This window comes from Empidonax traillii, unplaced genomic scaffold (assembly GCF_003031625.1).
Source record: "Empidonax traillii isolate 1590-97213 ecotype Southwest subspecies unplaced genomic scaffold, ASM303162v1 scaffold579:size954524, whole genome shotgun sequence".
NCBI classification, from domain to species: domain Eukaryota; kingdom Metazoa; phylum Chordata; class Aves; order Passeriformes; family Tyrannidae; genus Empidonax; species Empidonax traillii.
The window spans coordinates 184528-198423 of NW_020955772.1; the positions used below are offsets into that span (position 1 = coordinate 184528).

Below are 13896 nucleotides of genomic sequence, written 5' to 3' on the forward strand. Positions count from 1 at the left end.
AAGCTGTTGATGCCATTCTGGGGTCGTGCTGGATTTGGCTCGTGCAGTGCAAAGGTGGCTCTGGATGGTGGAATTTCCCGTGATGGAAATTTTCACTGCCACAGAGGTGTGCACATGGCTCTGGACCCTCAGACTACACTGACCCCCTTGTGTTTGTTTTGGTGTTTAAATGTTTCAGCTCCAGATGCTGGGAAACACCAGCATTCTGGTCTGATGGAAAAGTGGGGGCTGGAAGGGGCACAGCGGTGAGTGCCTGGGAGTTCCCAGGCAGCTTCACTTGGGGTAGATTTACTTGAACTGTGCAAGTGTGAAAAAATGCATTTTGGGTTATTTAACATACGAATTTCACCCCTATCAATCACAGTAATGTCACTGGTGCTTGCCTGGCAGTCCTGCTGGTCTCCTTATGGACCATCCCACACTGTGGCCTTGTGCTCTGGTAGAAGAACCAAGCCCAGCCCCATTTCCCAGACATCCCTCTCCAGGCAGATGCTGTGCTTGGCTCTCTGTTGTGGGGATGCAGTTGCAGAGATGCTGTTTGTGTAATCAGTGCCTGAGTCAGTCCAGGTTCTCTCCTCCACTCGAGCAACAGTTCAGGCTGGGTCACCAATGCCAGATGAGAAATTAGGGTGTTCCCCAAATTTATGGCATGCTGGAAGGAAACATCAATTTGACGTGTTCCAGCAGGTTTTACATCAGTCACTTTTCATTTACTGCCCTTTTCCATCACAGTTTGGAGCACATGGAGTGGAATATTGCTTGGGGGAATAAAGTACAGAAGTTCTTGATGGTGAGCTGGGCTACTCTGTGCCCCACAGGGGAACTCTGCTCAGTCAGGAAGCCATTCTTGGATGAGCTGGGATCAGTAGTGCTTCTTTCCCCAGGCTTCTGATCCAGGCTGGGTTTAATCTGAATGTCCAGGACAATGATGGCTGGACTCCCCTCCACGCTGCCGCGCACTGGGGGGTGAAGGAAGCGTGTTCCATCCTGGCTGAGGCTCTGTGTGACATGGACATCAGGAACAAGCTGGTGAGTACAGGACTAATGCGGTGTATTTTGTAGCCAGATTAACCACAGCTTTATTGCCTGCTGCTTGATCGTGGAATCACAGGCTGATTTGGGTTGGGAAAGCCCTTAAAGCTCATCTCATTCCACCTCTGCCACGGGCAGGGACACCTTCTGTGATCTGTGGTCACTGTCACATGGGTTTCCCTGCTCTGGACTGAAAGGGAGTGTCCCTCCCCAAGAGGATATGATGCATGTTCACTGGTAAATAGTGCTTTTTTTTTGACTATTACCACTATGCCTTATCAGATACCCTCTTGTGTTCTCTCACTGCACCAGGGCCAGACGCCCTTCGACGTGGCTGATGAGGGACTCGTGGAGCATTTAGAAATGCTGCAGAAGAAACAGACTGTGGTGAGCTTCTGGAGATCATTTTCCACCTCTGCAATTACCTTTCCACACGCAGGTGTTCTCCAAAACATATGGTGCCAACAGATGCAGGAGAATGAGGCCCAGCTATTTTTTTTTTTGTTAGTTGTTTGCAATCTTTAATCACAGCAGTCTTTTTAATAGCTGGAAATCCAGATAACTGTATGACTGCAGCGAGAAGGTCAGTAGTGTACTGGCATGCAGAATTATGTGAACTGGTAAGGAATGTACAGTTCACCTTTGGGATTGTTATTATCCTGCAGTTTGCTGGCATCAAACCCTCTCTAGCATCGAACTGCTCTGTTCCTAATGAGTGATTTCCCAAGTCCACGTTGTGTTTGCATCCAAGGAAATACACTATCAGCTTTGAGAAAGAGTTCTGTTAAGCATGTCTGCCTCTTTTACAACAGGGAGGCTTTGGATTGAGGGAGAAGAAATTAAAAGCTTCATGGAATTCTGAAAAAATGGGACATTTCAAAACCGTATTAAATTGCCATTTCATGGTGCAGTGGAGATGTTGGAGGGGGTTATAAGCCACAAGTTGGCATAAAAAAAGGAGAGCAAAAATATACCTTGGCCAAAGTAAGGCCAGTTGTCAAGCCAGGAAGTTGGTTTTGGATTGGATTTTTTCCTATTTTATCAGATCTACTCAATTGTCTCATTTGGGTGCTTCCACAAAACAAGCCAAGCTTCTCTAAAAAGAATTAAAAATCTGTATTATTTAAAAGGTTGGATTCAGAAACAGACAGAATGAGAACAGTGCTGATAAACCCCGGGAAAGTATTTTGAGGAACTGACAATGTGGGTGGTTAGAACTCCAGCTCTGATCACAACACAGCTGCTGCAATCCTCAAATAGCAGCCTTAACATTCACAGGAACTTCTTAAAAATTAATCAGCTTCTCCCTAAATGAGGTGTTGATAAATACTATCAGGGTTGTATTTTGGATTCCCTCCTCTCCCACTACCCCAGGATTCTGCAGATAACTGCACTCCTTAAAAGAAAAGAAAAAGAAAGACAACAAGAAGAGTTTTTTTGTTGGGTGCTCACCCATTTTTAGGGCTGTTTTGCAGGGGCTACAACCCCTCTGTTCTCTATATAGCAGCACTATATAAAGGCTTTTTCCATTTATTCATTCAGTGTGGAACTGGGCAGAAGAATCCAGATTGTATCACACTTCTTTTTTTTTTTTTTTTTTTTTTTTTTTTTTTTTTTTTTTTTTTTTTTTTTTTTTTTTTTTTTTTTTTTTTTTTTTAGTGGATATGATTTTTTAATGGAAATGCCATTTTATCGTGTGCGTTTAACATGTGCCATTTTTATCACTTAAAAATGGAAAAACGCATATTTTTGAAGGATGAAAGAGGCAATTCCATGACATTGCTCTAAGTCATTATTTCACTTTGAAAATGGCTCTCAAATCAGATGTTTGTTTACTCTAAAGCTTGAGTCAGAACACTGTGCCCTCCTTGCTTAAGGATGTGCTGCTGTTACTGGAGAGCAGAGGGGATTTTTGTTTGCTGGAAGCAATAATTTGGTTTGGGTTTGGATTTTTTTTCCCCATCCCTATGAATGGAGCAGGCTGTTTCCTTCCTTAAATTGAGCCTCTTCCATCTCTTCTTCTGTCTCAGCTGTGTCTGGGCTTCTGGAAGGTACTAAAATGATTTTTGGGAACTATTTTGTCCTTTAATGGTGGCGAAATTACTTTTGCTACTCTCTGGGCAAAATGTTTCCATTGCTGTGGTGATCCCAGGTGTTCTTGTGCAATGACTTCACGCGTTTGGGAGATTTAAGAAGTGACCCATCATGACTTGAATGTTTTCCTCTGAGAACAAGACATTAATAGCTACAAAGGCAGCGAATTCTTGACTTTATCCAGCCTGATTTCATGGGCACACACACGTGTGGACAGACCTCCAGCACAATCACAGAATGGTTTGGGTTGGAAGGGACCTTGAAGTTCTTCTGGTTCCACCCCCTGCCATGGGCAGGGGCACCTTCCACTAGACCAGGTTGTTCCAAGTCCCATCCAGCCTGGCCTGGAACACTTCCAAGGATGGGGAGCCCAGAGCTCTCTGGGCAGCGGTCAGGGTTTGTCTCTGGGTCTGGGCAGGGACTGTTGCAGGTATCTCTGAAGGGTTCATGTTGCAGTGTGAGGACCTGCTGGGTGTGTAGCTGTGCCCTGACAGAGCTCGAGTCCAAGGCTGGCAGTGCCCTTGCAGATGTGCTGTTGTTGAATTGGCTCGTTAAACAAATCCCCTGTATTTTTGGTCCAGTGAGGCAGGGCTGACCTTGTGCTGTGCTGATTATTGGATTGTGCTGAGGCGGCTGGTTAACGAGTCTCTTCTCATTCTTTCTCCAATCTTCCTGGGCTTTTTGACAGTTGCGAAGTGAGAAGGAGACGAGGAATAAGCTGATTGAAGCTGACATGAACGGGAAGCCTCAAAGCAGACTCTTCACCAAGTAAGTCTGGTGAAAAGGAGCTGCCCAGGGAGTAATGAGAGAGCAGCTTCATCTGTCACAGCCAGCTGGCCTCAGCTGGGTCAAAACCAGTTCACTGCTGTTCATTTCATGGTTGTTTCAAGTTTGAGCTCTCTCAAATACAACTTTAGTTGTTTCTCAGCACACCCACTGAGTGGTGGAACAAGGGGTCGGTGCTTGGTTCTCCAGCTCCTGCTCTGGCTGAGGATCAGTTGGAGCTTTGAGCTGAGAGCTGCACCTTTTGTTGCACTGAGCCCTCCAGCTGCTGGGCCGGGTGACTCTAGGAAAAGAAGAGACCACATTGTTTGGGATGGAAAAATGCTTGCAGATTTAGGAAATGGGAGACTGGCAGTGGAATCCATGGCAAATGGGCCGTGCTGGGAAGTGCTGGGGTGTTGAATCTGTGGATGGATTTCGTCCTTTGCTTGTTCTATATGTAGTAAATCACGTCTGTGTGTTCCTGAGAAGTAGAACTCAGAAATAACTCAGTTGCCTGGGGTAGGCCTTAAAATTTCTATATTTTGCAGCAAAGAGAAGATTCTTTATGAGGAAGACATGCTGAAGTCCATGGAAATGGAGGAAGAGAACAAGGACTCGAGCAGTTCTAGTTCTGAAGAGGAGGAAGAAGCTGAAGATGAAGTTTCAGAATCGGATGCTGAAAAGGAGTCAGGTAAGACTTGGATTTAATAATTAGCATTCCAGTTTATATGTACAGAATATGGATAAGTCTGGAGCTCATGTGCTAAAATAGCTGATCCAAATGCTGACTCCCAGGTCAGCATAATTTTTCAAAACAAAAATGCTGCAGTTCCCATTCAATTTCTGCTTGAGATAACACATTGTTCATAGTTTGTTCTTAAACAGGAGGTTTTTTTTCTTTTTGGCCCAGTTCAAGATAAGCCTTTCAGGTATTGCAGGATGGTAGGAAAGCAAGTGAAGGTGTAGGAAAGCAATAACCTGTTGTGTTTGGATTACAGGTATGAAACAAAGGGCTGAAGCTGTTCTGGGTAATTATAGAGATGAGGAACTTTTTTTTGGTCCTGACTGTGATGTATAATAGTTGCAAAACATAGTGGAAAATAAAGATTAAGTGCATAGTCAGATTAACCTTAACATTATAGCATACTGCTGGCATCTTACTCCCATTCCTTTTCCATAGTTTCCATGGCTTCCTTAATTACTTTAAACAGTGTTTATGTGCAGCACAGAAAGTTTAAATAAAGATACTTAATTTTACAATAAGCTGAGACTTATTGTACTTAATATTCTGCAAACACAGATGGATCTTGGTCTGTGATGTGTTTAATGGTTAAATTACTTTTAACATCAGCTTGCTTGGCCTATATCTCAATATCCTAATAAATAAGTCCTTGCAGAGAAGTGGCAGCTTAAAGTTTTGTCCTGCTTCTGTGCCAGTGAAATTGTCACCTGTGTCATTAATGCTGCTATGGCAGGGTGAGAGGGGTGGATAATCCTGGCTGCTCCTCCCAGAGCTGGTGTTACACCATGACAGTAGCACATGGAAATAATCTTTTGGCTTTTAAATCAAGCAGATCTAGCTGAGAAGTCAGTGGTAGAAACAGACACACAGTCACATATTGTTTGCTCCATAAATAAGGGATTTTCCCTGATTATTTATATATATATATATGATTTTTTAATATATATATTTATTTCTACATATATAAATTATACCTGTGTAAATTCTAGCTGTGTAGTTGTGTGCCAAACCTTGTAATCCTTTTAAAAATGGTGAGAGTTTGACTAAAACACCTGAAATGTAGGGACCCCTGTGAGACCTGGAGCTGTGTGGGGTTTAACTGAGTCAGGAACAGCCCAAGATCCCTCAGCAAGGAAAGATCCACAGCACTCACCATTAAATTTTGTGTAAAGCCAGAACTGCTCTTTTTATTGCATTAATTCACTGAGCAAAGCACATTATAGGAATCTGTGTCAAACCACTCAAGCCAATACAAATGGAAGACAAAAAGCACTCAAGTAATGATTAAGCTTCAGGCTTTGTTACCTGTGCTCTACTTTCCTGGAGAGATTAATGGCTCCTTTGAGAAAGTTCCATCAGAATTCAAACCCCACTTTGTAAACTTCTCAAAGCTCTGATAGAGTGAACGTGGATTTGCCCAGCTGGATGGAGACACAGTTGTCAGTTGTGGCTTTTGATAAGGAGAATTATAAATGTCGGTGTGTTACTAGTTTCAGGGACAGACAGCTGTGTGCTGGGCTGATCCCACAGCGGGGGCAGCAGAGGAGGGGGGAATTCTGCCCCTCTGCCCCCTCAGGTGAGACCCCACCTGCAGAGCTGCCTCCAGCTCTGGGGACCCAGCAGAGGAAGGACATGGAGCTGCTGGAGCAAGTCCAGAGGAGGCACCAGGATGATCAGAGGGATGGAGCAGCCTTGCTCTGAGGAAAGGCTGAGAGAGCTGGGATTGTTGAGTATGGAGAAGAGAACTCTGGGGACACCTAATTGCTGCTTTCCAGGACCTGAAGGGAACTTAGAGGAAAGATGGAGACTATTTACAGGGACCTGGAGTGAATTTTCAGAGACTGTGGGAGGAAGAAATTGGATGAGGGAAGCAGTGGAATTGCTGGAAGGCTTCAGAGTAGCATTTCTGACAATCTGTAAGAAATTTGTGTTCTTCAAACAAAGGGCATTAATGCCACTTTATTCATCATGAGGACAATTAATTTGGAATTGGGTTGTATATAAAACAAGAGAAAGATCAGGATAAAATTCTATGGTCATTATCTGTGCTGGGAACTATTACAATATGTAATTATTTGGAATTAAAGCAGGCCAGGGAAGCTTTCAGTGTTGTTTTGTTTAAAAACCAACCAACCAAAAACTCTAAATCAAAAACCCTTAAGGGAAAGGAAAACTTAATTCTTTAAGTTTCTTTAACTCTCACCGAATTTTGGGGGGGAGATTGAGCTAATCCTTGACAGTTTCCCTTGATTGGAATTTGTAATGTTTATTGCTGAAATGTCAGTAAAATAAAGGATGGGACCCTGCCCCAAAGGCAGTGCTGCCACCTCCTGCTGCCAGCACAGGGTCTTTCAGCCTGTCCTGCTTCTGCAGTCAACTCCCTTCAGTCCCACTGCTCATACTTAGAGCTCTTCCCAGCCTGTCATTACCACTTAAGCCTCTGCCCTTCTGATTAGGCTTGACCTTAAAAGAGATCTCTGCGCTATAAACTTCCAGAGCAGGCTCCCAGCACCCAGCCTGGTGCAGCCTCCCCTTGCTGCAGTGCCCTCTGGTTTACAGGCCTCAGGCTCAAGAAATCAGCACATGCAGAGCGTTATTCCTTGTCCGTGGGCATTTCCATGCGGATGCCAAGTGTGCCAAGCCAGGCCTGAGAGGAGGAATGGGTGATGTGTGACAGTGCACCTGAGTGTTTGGCTCCAGAACTGGAATCCTCTTCTGAGATGACTTGGATGGAAGTTCTGAGACAATATAGAAAGGGAAAGTGGCTGAGATTTGTCTCCCACACACCCGAAGGAGTGGCTGGAGCTGTGTCAGGGGAGGGTCAGGTTGGATATCAGGAAAAGGTTCTTCCCCCAGAGGGTGGTTGGCACTGAACAGGCTCCCCAGGGCAGTGGGCACAGCCCCAAGGCTGCCAGAGCTCCAGGAGGGTTTGGACAACACTCTCAGGGACAGGGTGGGATTGTTGGGGTGTCTGTGCAGGGCCAGGAGTTGGACTCAGTGATCCTTGTGGGTCCCTTCCTGCTCAGATTCCATGATTCTGTCTTTGCCACTTCAATTCAGGCTCTCTCGGTCCTGCTCACTGCCTGTTATTTTTAAATGTTTTTCTTGGCTCTTTTCTGTTTTCCATGTCCTTTCAATCCTTTTTTTTCCCTAGGACTGAGAACATTTGTTTCAGAAAGATTGCTCTTCATGCTCCAAGGTGCTGTCCTCCCAGATGCTCCACCTCAAACTGCTCCAAGTGTGGAACAGCAGATCTTTATTCCCTGCATATACCTCATTTGCTAAGACTGTTTGGGTGCTAGTGCTTAAATTACTTTATTTTTTTCCAAACCATGTTTGTGTGAGCACTCAGAGCTCTCAGGAAAACATTTTGTTTGGTGTAGGCATATCATTTCTCAGGCACATTTCATGTACCTGGGTTTTTGGTAAACAGTCTATCTGCCAGCCCTTTGCACTCCTGTCAACTGAACCTATTGCCTGAGACACACTTTCTGCTTCCTCTCCCACTGGTAATGTCTGGATGTTCTTCTGTCCAGCTCGGTGCACAGATACAAAAATAAATGTAATGCTGAACAGCTGCACTTGTCTGACCAGCAGGGAGATAGGGGTTGCTTAGCTTGCTTGGAGCCCTGGTAAGGGGTTTTGTTGGGCAGCAGTCCTGGCTTCCTGTAGAAAGATGGATTTTGGTGCAGAAGACCAGAAATTCTGCCTGGCAGCACAAGCAACTGCAGAGAGCCATGCAGTGAAACCCACACCAGGCTCTTGGGGCCGTGGGCTGTAACACACCCATGTGCTCCAGCAGGAACAGCACGTGATGCTTTTCATCCCAGGTTTTGCAAGGGAAAAACATTCCCAGATAGGGACCAAAACTGTGAAAAGCAAAGAGTATGTTTGTCCTCCTTTCTGCTAAGATTTTGCTTGTCTGTGGGGATCAAATTCTAAAGCTTTGCCTGCCAAGTGTATCCATCCTGTTCTTTAGGAAGTGGAAAGCTCCTTGCAGAAAGCCTGGCTTAGCCTTGTCATCTGAGGGGGCTGAGGTCACACAGCACTGAGCTGGAGTGCAGGGCACACTCTGTGTAGAGATGGGCCTTGGAAGTGCAACACTGAAACGTTTGGTTTCTCTTCTTGTTTAAATTTGTAGAGAGGAAGGAAGAGCCCTTTGCCAACCACTCCAGCCGTGAATCCAGGCCCAGCATCACTGAGCAAATGCCACCACCCGAGCCCAACTCCTTCACTGCGTCTGCCAGAAGAGTAAGTCAATTTGGAATCAGTGGGGACTCAGTAGTGCTTGCAAGCAGGAGGTTTTGCTGGAAGATGGATGCTCTGAAACCAATTTTCAGAGCACTTTAAGACTTGAATTTAGGAAAGCCTGATCTTAGGCAAGCCTGTTAAAGCTCTGTGTTAACTCCAGTGTAGGACTGGCTCCAAGGAGGGTGTTGGTTCCATGAGGTTCCTCTTGAATCTCTGACCCTCCAAAGCAAATTGTCCTCTTCACAAGAAACCCAGCCCACAGCATGTGCTCTGTGTGCCATCAGTTCTGAGGTGGCTGATGCCAATCTCTTCCCAGGAGACCTTTCATCAGAACTCATTCCTGCTGGTGTATCAGTGGTGAATTTGGCAGTGTCATCACAGGTGCCCCAGACATCCCAAACCCTGTTGACTCAGTGATGTTCCAGCCCAGCAAGCAGAGGTTTGCCCTTGACAGGCCAGCTGGACTATGAGAACTTTGAAAGGTGAAGCAGTTACTGCAATCTTACCTGACTCCTCCAGCTCTCACATCACTCAGCTAGATGGCACCAGGAGACCCTGTTCTGCCCAGCACTGGTGTCCTCTGCTGCTGGTTTCTTTTAGCACCAGGCTGTGGAGAACATCCACGCAGGCACCTGGCCCCAGGCTGAAGCACTGGGTGCATGTCAGAGGGAAATGTTCCTTGCTTAGTCACAGTTTTGTATTTTTCACATCCTGCTCAGCATAATTTCTCATCCAGATCAAATGAAAGAGAGCTCCTCTGGGCATTGTTCAACTCAGGCTGCCTTAGCAGGGGAACTGTCAGAGGTAGGAGGGTACTGGGAAGTAGGAGCACTTCAGTTAACCTTTTCCCAGCTGCAGAGGTTTGGTCTCATTCCTTTGAGATGTTTAATCCAGAATAAGGCTGTTAGGGTATGGAAGTTGGCCTGTGTGGAGAGCAGTTATTGATTTGACCTCAGTCACTTAAAATCAGTTACTTTATCTTCTCTTACCTGTTTGATTTTTCTGTGACTAGCTCTGCTAGTTCTTGTTGCCTTTCTCTGAATCTCTTCCCTTCTTGTCTGATGCTGAGCTGTGCATGAGACCAAAGATGTGATTGTACCCTGCAGGATCACAGAGCTCTAATGGTGCTGTGTTGTGTGTTCTCTACTTTTCCAATAATTTCTATTAATTTGTTTGCTTTAAATCTCTCTGGTTCCATGTCCTTCGTAAACCCATCCTGAAGTAGCAGAGCAACTCTTTTCCATGCTAAACAGTCCAGGTTTCCTCAGTCTCTCCCTTAGTTTGTCACTGGCTCCAGCTCTGTGATGATCTTGGTGGATTCTCCTGGACTGCCTCCAGTTCAACTGGTGTGAGGGGTTTATTTACAGCCAGTCCCAAAAGACTTGAATACTTGTTCTTGGTTCCTGCCTTTACTGAATAATTCCCCCTTCCTAAAAGGGCGCTAATAAAAGCTTCATTGTTCCTTGTGTTCTTTCCTCAAAGATGGAGGAGGGCATTGTGCAGGCCAAGAGCTGCACAATGACACAAGATTCCTTTCACTGTGTGTCCTCGGGGATGAGGCTCTACATCAGTTTCCATCCCTGTGAGCTCACCTTGAGCTCTGTCCTGTCATTAAAGCAAAGCAGGAAATCAAAGTCACTCCATCCTACAAGTGTAGCCCAGCTAAAACTGGGACTTGTTGAAACACTTTCCGAAGTTAGAGCGTGCCTTGCAGTGCTCTCACTTCTTCCCCATGTCCGTGTTTCTCCTCTGCAGTTCAGTTGGCTCAGCAAGTCAGAGGAGCAGAAGGATGAGTCGCCGTCGTCGTGGCGGCTGGGGCTGAGGAAGACGGGCAGCCACAACATGTTAAGTGAAGTCGCTGCCACTCGTGAGGCACAGAGAGACAAGGCTGCTTCTATCTATCGTTCCTCCTCCAGTCCTCGGATATCTGCACTGTTAGACAACAAGGACAAGGTTTGGATTTCAGCAGGGGTGCCTTAGTGCAGCCCCCTTCACCTCACGTGTTTAGGACCCTTTTCATTTGAGTTATTGCTGGGTTTTGTATCTATAACAAAGTTGGGTCTCTTTTGTTCTTTGTTTCTTTTCCTTTGCAAATTATTCCTCTCCTATCAGTTGTTCCTCCAGAACTGGAATTTACTGCCCCTTTGACCTAATTAATGCTCAGTTTGGACTGGGCTGCATCTGACCAGGGGCTGCTAATCTGACATGGCCCCTTCCTTACCAGAAAATACCGAATCCAGACAGTAGCACACACCTGCAGTGGAAATTCTCCTTCCCTGTCATCTACAGGGATTCCTCCTGTATCCACCACCTGTATTTGTGACTCCCACCCCACATATTCATTAACTGTAACTACCCCATGGGTAGATGCCACATCCCTGGCAGTGTCCAAGGCCAGGTTGGATGGGACTTGGAGAAACTTGGTCTCATGGAAGGTGTCCCTGCCCATGGCAGGGCATTGGACTAGATGACCTCCAGAAATCCCTTCCAACCCAAGCCATTCTCCAATTCTATGATTTATAAGCAATTCTGTAAGTTTAAAGATGCTTTTATTCACTAGCATGTTCCTCAGGAAATTACTTTCAGAACTGTGCTGTGGATCTGTTGCCCAAGAAAATGCCTTAAACCGGCTGTCCTTAGATAGGAGAATGCTTGCTTAGTTGAAAAAATCTGAACATGGATTTAATTGTTGCTAAACATGCTGGAAGGGTGAGAGATGTGCAGCTGAAGTTCCTGTTTTGCTTCACCAGGACAAAGACAACAAGAGCTATCTTGCCACCATAGCCCCAAGAAGACTGAGCAGTACGAGCGATATAGAAGAAAAAGAAAACAGGTGAGACTGTCTGAATTTTAATGCTCAGCTTCCATCCTGTCAGCAGTTCCATTTTTCTGTAGCCATGCTCCATGAATTTTCTTGGCAGTCCCAAGGACACAGGAATTCACAACATCAAGAACCAGCTCTGGTCTATAAAGCCCTGCAATTGGAAAAAGAAAACAATTGCAGGCTGATGGGGGAATGGATTTGTGCTGCACTGCAAGCTCCAGGTCCTGTCCAGGACCAGAGGGGAGCAGAACACACCGCCAGAGGGAAAGAGCCCTGATTTCAGATAAGCAGGATAAATCTGCTAGGATTTTATTGATAACTTGTCCAGTAGTTTGAGATATTGCAAATGTTTTGTATGTTGTTTTCTGCTGCGTGGTTTAGTGGTGGACCTGGTGGTGCTGTGTTAATGGTTGGACTCAGTGATCTTAGAGGGCTTTTCCAACTTTGGTGATTTTATGAAAGGATTTGCTGGGCTGGATTGCTTTTGTCCTTGCCTGGATACTTGGGAGAATAAAAACTTCCCAGAAGTCTGGGAAGTTTTGCCCATTTATACCGTATTGTTTGATACAAGATGGCAGAGGAAATATCAAATGCCACTATTTAATATGTTAAATTAATTTTATGGATTTTCTAAATTTCATTTGCAAGTTTTCTGACTAAAAAGGATTTTGTCCCTCTTTATGCGAAGCATTACATCACCTGTGGTTCTGAAGGGATCTGGCAATAACAGGATCAGTAAGACCAGAACAAGAGTTTCTCTGAGCTATGTCACCTGTGAGCATCAATGCATGTGGGTGTAAGGCAAGGATTTGTGCTGTGGAACTGTAAAGGAGCCAAAAGTAGACTCCGAAGGTTTGTGTAACCAAGCCCTGTGCTCTGTCCTGCATTAGGGAATCAGCTGTGAACCTGGTGAGGAGCGGCTCCTACACCCGGCAGCCGTGGAGGGACGAGGCAAAGGGAAACGAAGCTCCCCATTCTGGAGCACCCACCACCTATGTATCCACCTACTTGAAAAGGTACATCCAGTTCTGTCTCACGTGGGTTCCCAGGCAGTCAGTTCCACTCTAAACATGCCTCCCAAACCTCAGCCTCCTGCTTGCTGCCTGCTGCATCTTGTAACTGGCCTTGGGACCCTCCTCTGCTGAGAGCAGAAAGGAAAAGTTGAGGTTTTCTGGCATTTGTCATGCTAAGTGGTATTTTTAAAGGCTGTAATTTTTGCTGACTTCTAAATTGCTGAACTGAATTTAAATACTCTTGTTCGCATGCAAAGTGTTTTCTCCGTTTAATGCTGTTATGGTTAGAATATAAAATCAAAATTGATCATAAAAAAAGATTAAAGTAATCAGAATCTGAAAGCATTGCTCAAATAGCTACTGGCAGGTAAGTTGTAGCTTATCTCCTCTTATTTTGGTTTATATTAGTCCACGTTTATGGCATCATTATAAGAAAGTGGCAGTGATCCTGTGCTTGGCACAACACTTGTTAGGAGTAAGACTGATGCTTCCAACCACTGTCTTGTGGCAGCAAAGAAGCAGTTTGTGCACAGTGTGTGAGAAGTTGTAGAGGCTGATTGTTGGTGAAGGGGCCAGGCAGAGGCAGGAAGGCAATTCCAGGCAGAACTCCTGTAACTGCAGAGTCCTGTTCACCTTTGGGAGGCAGAGCCTCAGTGTCCTTGAGGTACCAGCTGACAGCTCTCTCTGAGCGAGCTGAAGGAATGCCCTGCTCTGGTGAGGCAAATATTGCACTGCTGGGTTTTCACCTCAGTTGTGAGCAGGAGGACCAGCCCTTCATGCAGGTACATGCCACTCCTCACATTTATTTCAGGTAATTCTGGAGACCATCAAACCAGCCTGTGATAAACATGTCACGCTGCAAAGCTGTTGGGTCTCTGCTGAAGGAAAACAGTTCAAGGTTTTAGGTTGAGTTTCACTAAATTCTAGACCCTGAACTAAATATCTGTCCTGTAGATGGAACAATTGCTTGAGAGACTTGGGAAGAGGTGATTTACTGAGTTTCAGTACTTTAAGGTGGCAGAGGTGAGTGGTGCTCGAGGGGGTGTGTGGCCAATTGCTGAGCACACAGGCCCCTTGCCACAGAGGGTGAAGCAGCCCCTTCCAGCAGAAGCCTTCTGCTTTGCTGATCCATTGCACTGATTTCACAGCTATCCTGGGACGTGGTGACAGCCCAG

At 45.5% G+C, this 13896-nt stretch overlaps 1 protein-coding gene across 8 annotated transcripts in view; it reads left to right on the forward strand.

Annotated features, from left to right (window-relative positions):
• Positions 1–13896, forward strand: part of PPP1R12B (protein phosphatase 1 regulatory subunit 12B) — a 112139-nt gene that overhangs the window by 35208 nt on the left and 63035 nt on the right. For 7 of the 8 annotated variants that reach the window (XM_027898119.1, XM_027898122.1, XM_027898121.1 and 4 more), the window contains exons 5-12: positions 885–1029; positions 1345–1419; positions 3815–3894; positions 4440–4582; positions 8775–8884; positions 10640–10837; positions 11635–11717; positions 12599–12724. In XM_027898119.1, coding sequence (XP_027753920.1) covers positions 885–1029; positions 1345–1419; positions 3815–3894; positions 4440–4582; positions 8775–8884; positions 10640–10837; positions 11635–11717; positions 12599–12724 — 960 coding nt within the window. The remainder of the gene's footprint in view (positions 1–884; positions 1030–1344; positions 1420–3814; positions 3895–4439; positions 4583–8774; positions 8885–10639; positions 10838–11634; positions 11718–12598; positions 12725–13896) is intronic. The other variant, XM_027898126.1, reaches the window with a different exon arrangement.